The sequence below is a fragment of the Penicillium waksmanii genome, assembly GCF_028829765.1.
Source record: "Penicillium waksmanii strain IBT 27052 chromosome Unknown utg000009l:1.0-4314994.0:1.0-4318279.0, whole genome shotgun sequence".
NCBI classification, from domain to species: domain Eukaryota; kingdom Fungi; phylum Ascomycota; class Eurotiomycetes; order Eurotiales; family Aspergillaceae; genus Penicillium; species Penicillium waksmanii.
In genome coordinates this window covers 3,841,164-3,854,524 of record NW_026643255.1, presented here as the reverse complement: position 1 = coordinate 3,854,524, position 13,361 = coordinate 3,841,164, and the positions used below count along the sequence as shown (strand labels likewise).

At 49.6% G+C, this 13,361-nt stretch overlaps 6 protein-coding genes across 6 annotated transcripts; 2 read left to right on the top strand and 4 right to left on the bottom strand.

Moving 5' to 3' along the window:
- Positions 1 to 109: 109 nt before the first annotated feature.
- On the bottom strand, positions 110 to 2,110 carry N7481_011765 (putative lipase; the record flags this gene model as incomplete). Its single annotated transcript, XM_057270984.1, has 1 exon — positions 110 to 2,110. The coding sequence occupies one exon, from the start codon at positions 2,108 to 2,110 to the stop codon at positions 110 to 112; it is 2,001 nt and encodes a 666-aa protein (XP_057118158.1).
- Positions 2,111 to 3,037: 927 nt separating this feature from the next.
- N7481_011764 (Ser/Thr protein phosphatase superfamily) lies at positions 3,038 to 3,971 on the top strand (the record flags this gene model as incomplete). The annotated part of the gene is made up of 2 exons (XM_057270983.1): positions 3,038 to 3,259; positions 3,381 to 3,971. The coding sequence occupies 2 exons, from the start codon at positions 3,038 to 3,040 to the stop codon at positions 3,969 to 3,971; spliced, it is 813 nt and encodes a 270-aa protein (XP_057118157.1).
- Positions 3,972 to 6,194: 2,223 nt separating this feature from the next.
- Positions 6,195 to 7,319, top strand: N7481_011763 (bZIP transcription factor; the record flags this gene model as incomplete). The annotated part of the gene is made up of 2 exons (XM_057270982.1): positions 6,195 to 6,580; positions 6,824 to 7,319. 2 exons carry the CDS (start codon positions 6,195 to 6,197, stop codon positions 7,317 to 7,319), a joined length of 882 nt encoding a protein of 293 aa, XP_057118156.1.
- A 1,027-nt stretch (positions 7,320 to 8,346) lies between these two features.
- On the bottom strand, positions 8,347 to 9,171 carry N7481_011762 (YdcF family protein; the record flags this gene model as incomplete). Its single annotated transcript, XM_057270981.1, has 1 exon — positions 8,347 to 9,171. One exon carries the CDS (start codon positions 9,169 to 9,171, stop codon positions 8,347 to 8,349), a length of 825 nt encoding a protein of 274 aa, XP_057118155.1.
- A 926-nt stretch (positions 9,172 to 10,097) lies between these two features.
- Positions 10,098 to 11,069, bottom strand: N7481_011761 (uncharacterized protein; the record flags this gene model as incomplete). The annotated part of the gene is made up of 2 exons (XM_057270980.1): positions 10,098 to 10,864; positions 10,925 to 11,069. The coding sequence occupies 2 exons, from the start codon at positions 11,067 to 11,069 to the stop codon at positions 10,098 to 10,100; spliced, it is 912 nt and encodes a 303-aa protein (XP_057118154.1).
- A 500-nt stretch (positions 11,070 to 11,569) lies between these two features.
- Positions 11,570 to 13,152, bottom strand: N7481_011760 (acetylornithine transaminase; the record flags this gene model as incomplete). Its single annotated transcript, XM_057270979.1, has 3 exons — positions 11,570 to 12,637; positions 12,712 to 12,951; positions 13,033 to 13,152. 3 exons carry the CDS (start codon positions 13,150 to 13,152, stop codon positions 11,570 to 11,572), a joined length of 1,428 nt encoding a protein of 475 aa, XP_057118153.1.
- Positions 13,153 to 13,361: the final 209 nt, after the last annotated feature.

Here is a 13,361-nt window from a genome sequence, read left to right as displayed (position 1 = left end):
AAAAAGTGATATATGCGGAATGTAATAAATCTCAATATTCTGTTTGATTGCTTAACATTTCTAGTCGATGTAAATGATATGTAATTCGTAAGTCGTGAGATAGTCTCTATCAAAGACCTGGAGTTTGAGCTCCTTCGCCCAACCCCATGAGCCCACCAGCGATTCCATTCATTCTTCGATCAAGTAGATCTTCTTCACTATCGAGTGAAGCTATACTCTTACCTCGCGGGCGAAACGCCGATGGACTTTCGGGAGCACTGTTAACCTCATCAGGGTGGAATGTATCGTGGTTGGCGGTCATCTCTAGCCTCTTAAGCTTCGCCAAGAAATCACTTCCACTGCCTGTGCTATCGTCGAGGTTTGCGAGGCCACTTTTGAGCTGGGACGATGAGAATGATGACCGTGATATTTTCCGGCGTGCGAGTAAACTCGAACTGGCGGTAGCGTTTTCATTTTCAGGGAGCGACGTCAACTTGCTCAGGCCCATTTCCAGAGGTCTATCTTCGTCTGCAGAAGACTCTGCAGTCAGATTGCGGTGGTGGTGTCTAGAATGACCGTTTGTCTGCCAACTCGCTTTGTATGGCCCCTTCCGCTTCTCAGATGTGGCGTTGGATGCGTGGGATAGCTGTAGGAGACTATATTCCGATTCATGAAGGTCCGCCGACTCGAAGATAGACTCAATCCACTTCGCGCTGCGATTGATATACTTCCAAGCGTCGGGGAAGAATCCAGCCATTTGTATGAAGCCATGAGAAACACCTGGGATCAAGGATACCTCTACGTGATCCTTTTCGTTGAACTGGCGTTGAGACTTTTCGAGGCCAAGATCTTGACGTTCATGGAAAAGGTGCAGTTTAGCTTGGCGAAGACGTCCAGCAAAGATAACAGTGTCATCGACAAGTGGGTCACGCTCTCCCGTCAAGATGTAAGTCTTTGGAAAGGCCGCCAGTAGAGCATCGGGTGCTAGAACCGGTGATAGGTAGAAATCAGTGTTAAAGTCAGGACGATGATGGGGCCCGATGTAAAGAATGATCATAGCTCGCATCATTTCTGGCGTCAAGATTCGATCGTGGACATATGATATCATTGACGAAACCGCAAGACGAGTTTTGAGTGGTTGAACCTGGTCTACACTGGGCTGTACAGCCTTCTTCCCATTGATCTCCTCACTCTTTTTGATTTTGTCCCGAAGTGCCTTTGAGGCTTCTGCGGCAACATTATTTGCCTCCTCTTTCTGCTTTTCCTCCGACGGGAGCTTGGTCAGGTCTTCAACCGAATGACCAGGGGAAGTGAACGGGGTGAGCTTGCGGTACTGATCTTGCTTTCTCTGGAGAATACCGCTATTCGTTTGCCGTGTACTCTTGTCTTGGATCAGGGCCATCTGCTCATCGGTCATCCAACTTTCAACTCTCACGTTGAGCGCAGGGTATGCTAAAACCAGACCATCAGGTTTTGGTAGTACTTCTTCGCCTTTCCAGCCCTGCGCCATAGCCGATTGAAGAACCATCAAAGTCAATCCAACAGCAAGATTGCCACCGGCGCTCTCGCCAGTCACGACTATGCGCGGGCGTTCTGAGCCGCTCATTCCCAAGCAGCGCCCATTAGTAGCCATTATGGTATGATAGACGTCATAGCACTCATGGAGTGCATAGGGGTAGGCATATTCGGGTGCCTTTTTGTAATCGACACTCAGTACCGGAACTTTAAGTTGTCCCGCCCAGGAGAGTAATTTGTCCTCTGAACTGCGAGGGCCCATAGCGACAAAGCCACCACCAGGAATATCCAAGACTAGGCACTTCTGGTCGCGCAACGCACTTAGTGGTCCATCAAAGTAAAGCCATGCATTGACGGGATCTTTGTGGACTGAGTGCTTTGGTCGCGGAATGCGAATTGCCCGGGCCGAATACCGGGTTAGTCGAGGACGCAGTAGTTTTGCCATCGTCCACAGATACGGCGTGGTTGCTTTATTCCATGAAACACGTAGGTGCTCGAGGGTCAATGTGCCCCGGACTTTCCGAACCTTCTCATCCGCCTGTTCGGCCGCGATCAGATAGTAGACGGTGAAGACTAGGGAAGCGATATCTCGCAGCCATTTTGGCTTGATCGACATGGCTGTCCAGAAGCCCGCATCGAGTCCCGTTGTGATCCATGTTGCACGGAAGAACGACCGCGAATACAAGTTCGCCAAGGGTTCGGGGCATTCGAGACCGACAATTTTTGCAAAGTTGCGGCTTAGATAGAGCCAAAGAAAGATAATCACAGTTGTTTGCCAGGTTGTCAGCTTGCCGGTGAACCGGGAAGAGATGGATCTTATGAATGGAGGGCCATGTTTATCTGCTCTGTGTAGAAATCAGCCGGGGCACGAATTGTTGTATCAGGGAGGGCGTTTTAAATCCCTACCGTAATAGATACAGCGACCAGAAAGAAACCACAGCGAAGACCTGAATTTTTCGGAATCGAGTAGATGGTCTCCCCAAGACATGGTCTTCGGGATAATTTGTTAGCGGGTATTTTCTTGGGTCGTCTGGGGAAATTGTGGAGGGTTGATGTTGTACCTATCATTTCCACCCGCACTGGCCACCAACACGGTGTAAATTCCGGGGGAAGCGATTTGTACCACCAACGGACACGGAAAATTATGCAAAATGATTTAAAAGAGTTGAAGGTCACAGTGCACGAGAAGAGGATGCAAGAAGCGAAAGAGTCAACAAAAAGTGGTTGTCTTTGTCCATTTTAGCATGTGAAAGGCCCCCACATCACATGCCAGTGACGCCATCAGCTGACGGTGAGTCTACGAGTACATACTTTACTTATGTGAACGAAGAAAACAACCACTACAGTGATTCCTATAGGTCATAACAGCCACCAGGATCAGCAGGATAGATATCACGATGAATGGTATTCCACTGGCTTCGCTTGGCTGCGATCTCTTGACTGCAGGTCACATGTGTTATCCCTGCAAGGACACGACAACAACACGTCAACTGAACAACACTTGCAAGGTGTGCAAACAGTCGAAACACTTTTCCCAGCCACCATGGGCAAGGACAAGGAAAGGTTCCAAATAATCTCCGATCTTCACCTGGAATCTCCAGCCGCTTACGATGTTTTTCAAATTACCCCTAAAGCACCCTATTTGTGCCTCCTGGGCGACATTGGATATGTCAAAGACGATGGCTTTTTCACCTCCCTGCGAAGTCAACTTGAGGTCTTTCGGTTAGTCTTTCTAGTTTTTGGTAACCATGAGCCATATCTGTACGTGTGGAATACGTAATAGCATGGAGTGCATGAAATAGTAGTGGTGTGTATTGGAGAGGGAAGGTAGCTACGGAGGAGAGATACTAGTGGAGCATGCAGGACGAGTCATCCACGTACAATAGCACCGCAGTTGGATCGAGGCGAAGCAGAAGCTTGAGAGTTTCAAGAATGAGATCGAAGTCTCCACGGGCCAAGCACTTGGCAAATTTGTCATCCTTAATCAAACACGATATGATATTACTTCTGATATCACTTTACTCGGATGTACATTGTTCTCCAAGATCTCCGAGGAGCAGATCGAAAATGTTAATTTCGGGCTGAACGACTATTATCATATCGACGACTGGACCGTCGATGACCACCAGAAAGCTCATTTGTCCGATCTGGCGTGGCTGAATTTACAGCTCGATCCCATTTCCACATCAGAACCAGACCGTAAAGTCATCGTGCGCACTCATTACTGCCATACGGCCAACGAAATGGCCAATGACCCTAGGCATGCGACAAGTCGGATCTCCTCGGGGTTCATAACCGATCTGACCAGTGAGCCCTGCTGGCAAAGCGCAACCGTCAGGGTCTGGGCCTTTGATCATACACACTTCAACTGCGACTACCAAGACAGAGAACACTGGAAAAGGGTCATTTCAAGTCAAAGAGGCTACTACTTTGCACAAGCAAAAGGATTTGACATAGAAAAGGTGGTCGAAGTTTAGAAATCTCCTATAGGCTGAGAGAGTAGATCAAAACTGAAGCAAACTGAGCAGAGCAAAATTTGAAAGAACAAAACAACCCAAGCAGGACAAAGTAAGGTATACTGCCCAGGTGAGAGACCAATTTATTAATAAGATAAACAGTTAAAAAAGGACGAATTCTAGTCAAAATAGGCCCTCGTGTTATATGTGATGTAAACGGCGGACCTGTGAATTACTAGATCCGGTTAGTTTTACCTTTCTCGGTTTAGCGTCCCAATACACTGTCCTGTAACCTCTCCTTGAACTGAAGTATGGATTGGTCTTTCAACTCATTCGTTTCCCCTATTCGTCAAACTCACAATTAGGTGCTCTGTCCAGATCCTGTTCATTCAACTGATCAAAGTATTAGTGATATCAGTTTTTTGAGAATCAACGGTAGTCATGACAGCATTCTCTCATAAATAAATGGGGTGGTGATGAAGAGAAGCCGGATCAATTCTGCAAGTCTGTAGACGGTTAGACGTGACTACAGCAAGTACTGAGTACGAAGCTTTTACTAGGGAGACCTTAAAGCCTCAACGACAGTACCGGAACCGTTTTAGATAATAAGCATGACTAGGGGGGAAAGCCAAAACCTGGAAGGTTGATGTGCAAGAGCTCGCCACAGTCATTCGTGGGCAACTCCCTATTCGTGGGCGATCGCTAGCAGACACCTGTGATTGCTTACGACGTGCGGTCCTGCAAAGCGCTCGTAAGTTACGTAGCTGAGAAACCACTATGTAGACACAAACTACGAATTCTAGCTGTCGCGGGCTTGCTCAAGCTCTTCATGCCGTTCACGCTTCATGTCACAGGATGTACATAAACGTATCTATTGTCCCCACCAAGGTTCTTTTCCATTTAGAAATTCTTCTCGGTTCTCTGTATTGGTGTCGGATAATAATCACCCTATCAAGGTAAGTATATGTATTGATGTGATCAAAGCTTCCCGACGCATACCAGATGAGGACCAAGAAAGGACCAAAATCCTGATGTATCCGCGGAGAAAATGAATACCTTGACTGACTCTCGAATCCGAATGCCTAGGCATACATCTGCGCCGCATGACTTGCTGTATTCGTGCGCCTTTTTTCCAGTGATATCTTGCGTCGATCTCTTTTCTGTCGTAGTGACTTCTTGGCCACGCTGTAGGCCTAAGACTGTCCACCGGAGTTTCTGGCCATCATGACTGAGTGATGTGAGGAATTATAGCAAGTTTTACGGCTGTGCCAAAGCCACGTATTTGTATCATGAAATAGAGAATCACGTAAAGGCAAAAAGCGCTTCTTAAATGTTGTTTTTGCCAAAGCCACGATTCTCGGAACCGCCATGGTTTTAATTTGCTAGACATGGCCTGTGCTTTCTACTTTTGCTCTACTACGATGCTCCGAGAATTAGAATAAACGTTGGTAGTTGAGAGTGAGTTGAAGGTGAACCGAGGTGAGAATGAGACTGAATGAATTGATCTGCTTCGACCATCTCTTCCTCGCCCTGGCGGTGAACCGTATAAGAACTGACAAGGAGCAAAAACGTCGATACAGGACAGAAAGAAAGCAGCACTGAGAGTAAGGGTTGCACTTGCACGTCCTTTACATATCCAGGCGGGCCAGTACATAAACCTCTGGATACCGGCGGCAAGCCTCTTCTCCTGGACTCAGACTCAATCATTCATGGTGATGTCGTGGTCATCATAAAATCAAGATGTCCTGGAGCTTTCTGTTCAAACCCGGAAAGGGCGGACAAAGATTATTTGCCATCGTACAGTACTGGATGGCTATAGATCCTTATCAGCAATGCTAAAAGCGTATGGACTAGTATGCATTCAGGGCGAATGAGATCAAGCGGAAACCAACTCAGGATAAAAAGATCGATTAATAGTCACATGACACTAAGATAACTAACCCTTGTTGGCACTAACTAGGTTGATCGTGCTTCATCTCATTACCTGGATAGTTAACTAACTAGGTGGGCCCTGGCCCGGGCTCCCTTCTCATCCAATCATCTTGCTATACCATCCCCATTTGATGACGGTTGTGAATCATGAGTTTGAAACCCTCTGGCCATGATTACTAAAGTTTGGCGCGACAAGTTATCCAACAAGAACGCGCTGCGACTGTATTGCGTTCAAAAAACCAGGCTAGGCCTAGCGCTGATAGACAAGGGGATAGTCCGCCAAAGCTCGAAGACGTTCGGTAACTCAGGATAATGGAACACTCTTTTACTCTGCTTCCTTCAGCCCTGGGCGAGGGAGAAGCAAACAAGGTCGGCGATCACCCCAACCACGTCGACGCTGAGGCTGAGGCCGAGGCCGAGACGACAGCCAAGAATCAGCGCAGGAAGGTTCAAAATCGGAAGAACCAAAGAGCACACCGTGAGTGTGTCCCCTCAATGCCTCACCTCCTACCGCGCTCACGAGCTTTGAAGGATTGCGGATTAGAGAGCACGACCCAGGTTCTGTTCAGACATCGCGCCCGTTCCAAGTCAGGCGCTGGCGCCTGGACGAACTCGATGTTTGTCCCTCCCACAACGCCTCGACAGCATCGAAATGCACAACCGCCACGTCCATTTCCCCTCGACGGTCTCACCCTCTTGTCAGTACCAGTACATCAATGTTCACACCTGAACGCGCCGGAGGAGGGCCAGCACTCACCCCGGTCCATGCCCAGACGTCCCTAACCGCCCCCTCCTTCGTCTTCCCCCTCTCACCCGATCACCTCCTCCATCTTATTCAATATAATGTCTTCCGTGCTTTTGCCTCCAACAAGCGCACTCTCAATATCCTTCTGACGGGCTGGACCGATAATCCCCCCCTCCCCAACCACCTGTCCCCTCAGCGGTCCTTACCGTGACGACACAAGCGTCTACCCATTGAACCCCAACATTCCTTTCTCCCTCGTCCCGACCCGCCTCCAACAAACCCGCTTGCACCCCATCTGGATCAATTTCTTCCCTTTCCCCTGTCTCCGTGATAATCTTATAAGACGCGAAGGAAATTTCGACCACTGGGAGCTGCTACAAGACCTCATTGGTGAGCTCATGAGTGCCACGCCGGTTCAAAAGCGACGAGGTACGCCCCTCACCTTTACGGTCTCCGATCCCCAAACCTTGTGGACCCTGCCCCTCACAACAGGACGTGACGAGGATGAGATCACTGCGGGGCGCAAGGGACTTATTGTTTGGGGTGAACCGTACGACGTGCGGAACTGGGAGGCCACCCCCGGCTTTCTGGCGAAGTGGTCGTGGGCGGTGGAAGGATGCGACGATTTAGTTGAATCTAGTAACCGCTGGAGGCTGATGAGAGGAGAGGAACCTATTTGTCTCTCTGAATAGACAAGGGAGTCGAATGTGTCTTGGAAGCAAGTGAATGATGGCCGGATAACGGGCAATAGGAATTATCCTTAAGAGTACCGTCGATCATAGATTACACTTGCAATGCTAACATGTGCTATGGGTCCGGCGGGGAGGTGCTCCCCGATATTTCTAAACGAGCTTATTCTGGTATCTTATAGTAAGTCTCGGCTTCGATCCCATTAAAAGTACTTCCAGGACAAGCCAAGACCTGTCTTTTCGAGAGCATTGTCGGAACTCCATTCTGGTGAAATTTTCCCCATTTAACGAATGCGTATCACCGAATAAAGATTTTTGGATGCGGTTGTATCCGGGGCTGGGACCCCTCTCTCGAGCTTGTAGCCATCTGACACTTCTTTATCCCAAATTCGCAGTACTTAATACAGCAGTTCTTTCTAGAGGACGACCTCCATATCTGTACAAATCATTGAGGGGCAAGTTGAGCAAGAGCTTGAGCAGGACCTCAATAGCATGGCAAGTGCAGTTTCCCTATTATCCAGGAGGTCTCCTTAAGATTTCCCATTATTGACTAGACGTGAAGTGATCGCGCCACAAATATAAAGAATACCATGGATCATATGGCTTCTTGATTCATATGGTTATATTTTCAAAAGGATGGCAGAATTCTAGGTGAAGAGCTGGTTGATTTGATGTTCACCCCACAACTGCAACACACAGTTGGGCTTGACAATTGAACAAACTGCCTCCATCTTACAGGAACAGTATCTTGAACTCTATTCCATCTACGACGCCAATCTACTTTGGCGGTCACGGATAACCTAAATCGGGATCGCCAAAACACAATTTTATATTTATATTACAGGACCGTAGAATCTCTGTCTTTTTTTTTTACAATCTGCAAAATATGTCGATACGCGTGATGCTGCAAATCATAAACACCGCAGAATGAAGCCCGTTTTTCCTGATTTATGTAGCAATCTTGGCGGGGACACCCTACGATAGTGCAGCGCACGATATCTTTTTGGCTTACCCCACCAGTTTAGAAAATTTATTGTATCTGTCTTGAATTACCCACACTGTTCACCAGACGAAGCCAAGCCTCTTCAACCGCCGCGGGTATATCAACATGCGCGATAAAACCTCTTCCCTGAGGGCCATATCCTTGTTCATCATCCCTTAGTCGGGGAATTTCCCCCAAAATAAGTTCAAGGAACCGTTGCTGCGTCCAAAGACCAGCAGCACAGTTGACGGTTGAGCTGTAGACCAGACACCCATTCGAATCCACCTGGACTCGTGGCACGAGTACAGGGCAACTGATAAACAACACGCTGCATGGCCCACCCTTGTAGATTCTCTCAAAAGTAGCTCTCGTTCTCAACATCATAGTAGGATCTTGAACGATGATGCAAGTTTTCATGTCATGGACTGCTGCATCGTCGAGTACTTTTCGAGTAAAAGAGGCGTTTTGGCCACAATTTGTGGACCGATCCTCGATGACAATCCGGCATCCTTGAGCTGTTATTGCAGCGCGATCGAAGAAGTTGTCCAATATTCGCTCGAGAACCCTCGCCTCTGGTAGTCCCTGTATTTCATTGTAGATCTTGGAGTACCTTTCATGACATCGAACTGCCTCATACAGCAATTGTGTCGAATGGCCAATGCCCCCGCATAAGACGAGGTACTTCGCGAGTGATGGTCGCAGCGTAAATGAGGCGAAGAGGGCGGTGGCTTGATCGAGTACAGCAGAGGCGCAAATAACGATACAGTCGACCGGATTGGCAGATGCAGGTGATAGGTCTTGCAGTTGGGCATCACTCAAAAATTTAGCCAGAAGATTGATATCTGTGGCTGTGGTATCATCTACCGGGGCCATGGTGTTGAAAGAAAAATGTATACGTTGTTAAGCTGCGTAAGGTGTAGGGATTTTGCCAGGATACTTTTTGCTAACGTTCGTGGCGTTGGGTGAGTCGAGGTTCGATAAAATTTCCCGAATGCAAAGTTCATGTTGTGATGCTCCGAAAAAGGAAGTCAACCCGGTGGAGCCCCTCATTTAATCAGAAACACTGACAACCCTCCCACTCGTACTTTCTCCCCCTCGTCCTTATCTTACTGAATGAGTTGGAAGTTTGAACCGAAAGAACATTTCTATCATGACATTTAAACGTTAAGCAAGTATCACATAAGGCTAAATAAGCAGAAAGATCCAAACCCCAACCATCAAACCTGACGACAATACTCTCGCCCATGTATCATTTGATACCTACAAAGCAAAACCTCCCAAGGCATACTCAAAAAACCGGCAATACAAATACCCGCAGAATCACTAACAGTCGTCGCACCGAGTGAGAACTCACGTTCTTCCTCGGGTACACGATCCGCGATTTCCGCAAAGGTATTCACGTAAACCAAACCGCCCAGCAAGCCCTCCCAAAATATGATAGCAAAGACGATATACACATTTGGTATATAGTTAAACAGGGAGTGAGTAGTCAGGATGGCTAGATTTACCATCTGCAGAATAGCGGGTAGGTAGAGATGATGGACGCGGAAGAAAGGCGTTGAGGAGCGAGAGATGAAAACGCCTACTTGGTAGATTGCGTTGTAGGCCGGATAAAAGGCGCGGAAGTTTTTGAATGGCGTTGTGTAGAGTGGGAATAGGAGGGTTGGAGAGACGCCTTGGTTGATCACGTACTCGGAGACGAAAACCACGAGGAGTGGGAGCATGCTATGACATAACCTCGTTAGACTCGAGATACGAGAAGGCAGGGTGAGGCCGCGGGGGTGCAGTATATAATATACTTACAATGGAAAGAAAAGTTTCCCTAGACGACGCAAGTTCATTCTCGTGCGCTCTGACCAAGTACTGTATTCCGTAGTATGCACCGATTTCAGGGTATCCGAATGCGCCGAAACAGCAAGAAGGCCCTGCGATTCTCCCGAGTCGTCTTGCTCATTGTGTCTATCTACGTCCATTTCATCATCATTGGGATGTTCATCTCTTTCAACCGCATAGTAAGACCCAGACCCTTCTGTAGCCGCCGAACCGGACGATTGTAAAGGCGCTCTGGGCAAAACAACGAAGAAAGCAAGAGCCATAACACTTGGCAAAAGCGCAGAGGCAAATAGAGTCACATGGACCGATATATTCAGGGCTGACGTCGCAAGGGCATATGCGCCAGCACCGACTAAGCCCGCGGCCCCGGTACCACTTCCCCAAGCGGCCAAGCTGAACGGTCCGTAGAAATGTGTCAGTCCGACGAAGCTAAGTTCGCCACCTCCAGCCGAGAGACTCGCCAGGATGATTCCTGCAACCTTGGATGCGATCGTTCCCCCATCTGTATAACTCGGGCTCATGGCCACGATGAGCATGCCGACGACTGAGAGGAAGACGAAGATCAGGACTCGGGTAGAGTATGGTACGAGGTGGATGAAGTACGGGGCGATCAGCTTGGTCGCGAAGGAGGGTATAATATCCGCCAGGAGGACGAGGCCTTTAGGGATATCGGGGCCGACGAGGTCGAGCGCTGCGGAGAGTAGAATCACATAGAGGACATTGTTGACCAGGCCTGCGAGTGGTTAGCAGGGTGCTTCTGTTGAAGTGCAGTTACGCATGATGGAACACCCACCGAATAGCCAGAAAGCAGCGCAGACCCGCGGGTCTGCGCCCCGGAAGACTCTCCTGAGTTTATCGCTCAAACGAGTCCACCGTGAAGATATTGAAGTGACGTCTGTGGCAGGTAAAGCGTCCTGGAGAGACGTGGGGCGAGGCATTTCCGGCAGGTGGTCGCGTGGGGGTAACGACTACGAGGAAAGAAAGAAAGAGAAAATGGGAATGGGAATATGAAAAGCCCTGGAGAGCAGCAGATTTCGTCTATGAGGTCAGTTTAGGGCCATGGTTGCGTAGCAGGGGGCCGTTGATCACCTCCCATAATCAGATATGATGAAGGAAAGCTGATCCACCGTCAAGCGGCGTGGTGATCCACCGCCAAGCACGGTTAACGCGTGTCGTCGGCAGTTCCACTCTGGGGGGGATACGAGTATACGTACGAGTATACGAATAATTAGACGGGGATGCTTAGATTTCGGATAAGATTAATCAATCAATAGATACTTTTTTTGATCTAAATACTCTATATGCACACGAGGTGCAACATTCTATCACACACTGGGAATATACGCTCGTCCCATGTTCATCAAAAAGGGAAAAAATGGTATATCAAACAAACGGGCCGGAGGCGGCATCCAAACCAAAAGCTCTACGCTAGGCAGACCTAGGACTTTGCCACAACGGAATCCAGAGCCTGCTCCAGAATGTTGAGGCCCGTCTTGATCTGCTCCTCGGTGATGGTCAGAGGAGGCACGAACCGAATGCAGCCATCACCAGCAGTGATAATCAGCATACCGCGCTCGCGGGCAGCAGTAATGATATCAGCAGCCTTAGGGGAGACAGCGGGGGTCAGCTGAAGACCAAGGATGAGACCACGACCGCGGACCTCCTGGATCGCATCAGGGAACTTCTTCTTCAGGGCATCGAAACCAGCGTGGAAGATGGCCGACTTTTCCTTGACAGCGGCTTGCAATTCAGGGTCGGCGAGACGAGCCACAATGTGGTAGGCCACACGGCAGGCCAGAGGGTTACCACCGAAAGTAGTTCCGTGGTCACCAGCCTTGATGTTGTCGGCGACCGTCTTGCTAGAAACAATAGTAGCACCGATAGGGATACCGTTACCAAGGGCCTTGGCGGAGGTCAGAATATCGGGGTGAGCAGCTTCACCGGAAGCCGGGGCCAGGGAAGGGTGGCCGTGGGCCCAGAGGGAACCAGTGCGAGCCAGACCACACTGAATCTCGTCGAAGATCAGGACAGCGCCGGTCTCGTCGCAACGCTTGCGCAGGGCAACCAGGAACTCGGGGGTAGCGACATTAACACCGCCCTCGCCCTGGATGGGCTCAACGATCACACCGCAGGTCTTATCGGTGATGAGTGTCTGCAGCTGCTCGATCTCGTTGTAGTCTCCGTACTTGAAACCGGGGATCATTGGCGCAAAGGGAGTCTGGTACTTGGGGTTCGGGGTGGCGGAGAGGGCGCCCATGGTGCGGCCGTGGAAAGAGCCGTTGAAGGAGACAAACTCGTGTTTGTCGCCGGAGGGATCCAGCGTGCGGCCGACCTTGCGGGCGAACTTGATAGCAGCTTCGTTGGCCTCGGTACCGGAGTTGGAGATGAAGACTTGGGAGGCATCGCGCATGGCACCCGACTCGCGGGTAAGGTTGATCAGCAGTTGGCTGAGGGCGCCGGTCCACGGGTTGTGATAGAGGTTAGAGGCATGGATGAGAGTCTCGGCCTAGGTTATAACAATGGCTCCTGGTCAGCAATGACTCTATACAAAACAATCATGACTCATTTTCGAATGCGCACCTGCTCTGCGACAATTTTGGCGATCTCAGGATCGCAGTGACCAAGAGAGTTCACAGCGATACCAGCGGTCAAGTCAAGGTACCGACGGTTCTCCATATCCCACAGGTAGCAACCCTGTCCCTTCATCATCATGGGAGCTGGGCGAACATAGGTCGGCACCATGAACGGAGCCCGCTCATTGACGAACTTGACTGTGATCGAGTCGGAGGTAGGGTCGGGGTTTGGCAGGGAGCCATTCTTCTGCTTGACTGTTAGTTAGATCTGAACATGAGAGCAAGACCCAAGCGCAATATGTTGGTGAATTGCAGCAATTGCGCCTACCTTGGTCTGAGCCTGAGCAGCGCTGGTAGCTGCAAATCGGCGCTGTAGCGGGGACTCAACCGAAGCGACCAGCTTAGAGGCGCGAGGGAGACGGCGCGCAGCCACACGGAGAGCAGACATGACCACGGTGGTTATAAACGGAATTGGTCGTGAAAGTCCGAGAGGGAGAGGAAGAAGGGAGGGAAGGTTCAAGTCCAGTCGAGTCGAGTCATTCACAAAAAAAGGCGATGTCGGCGACGATCGGCTTTAGTCAGGCCGGATCGGCGCCACTCCCGAAGCGCCCCTCGCGACTCTTCCTCTTCCTCTTCTCATTTGCAGAGCAAATCCCT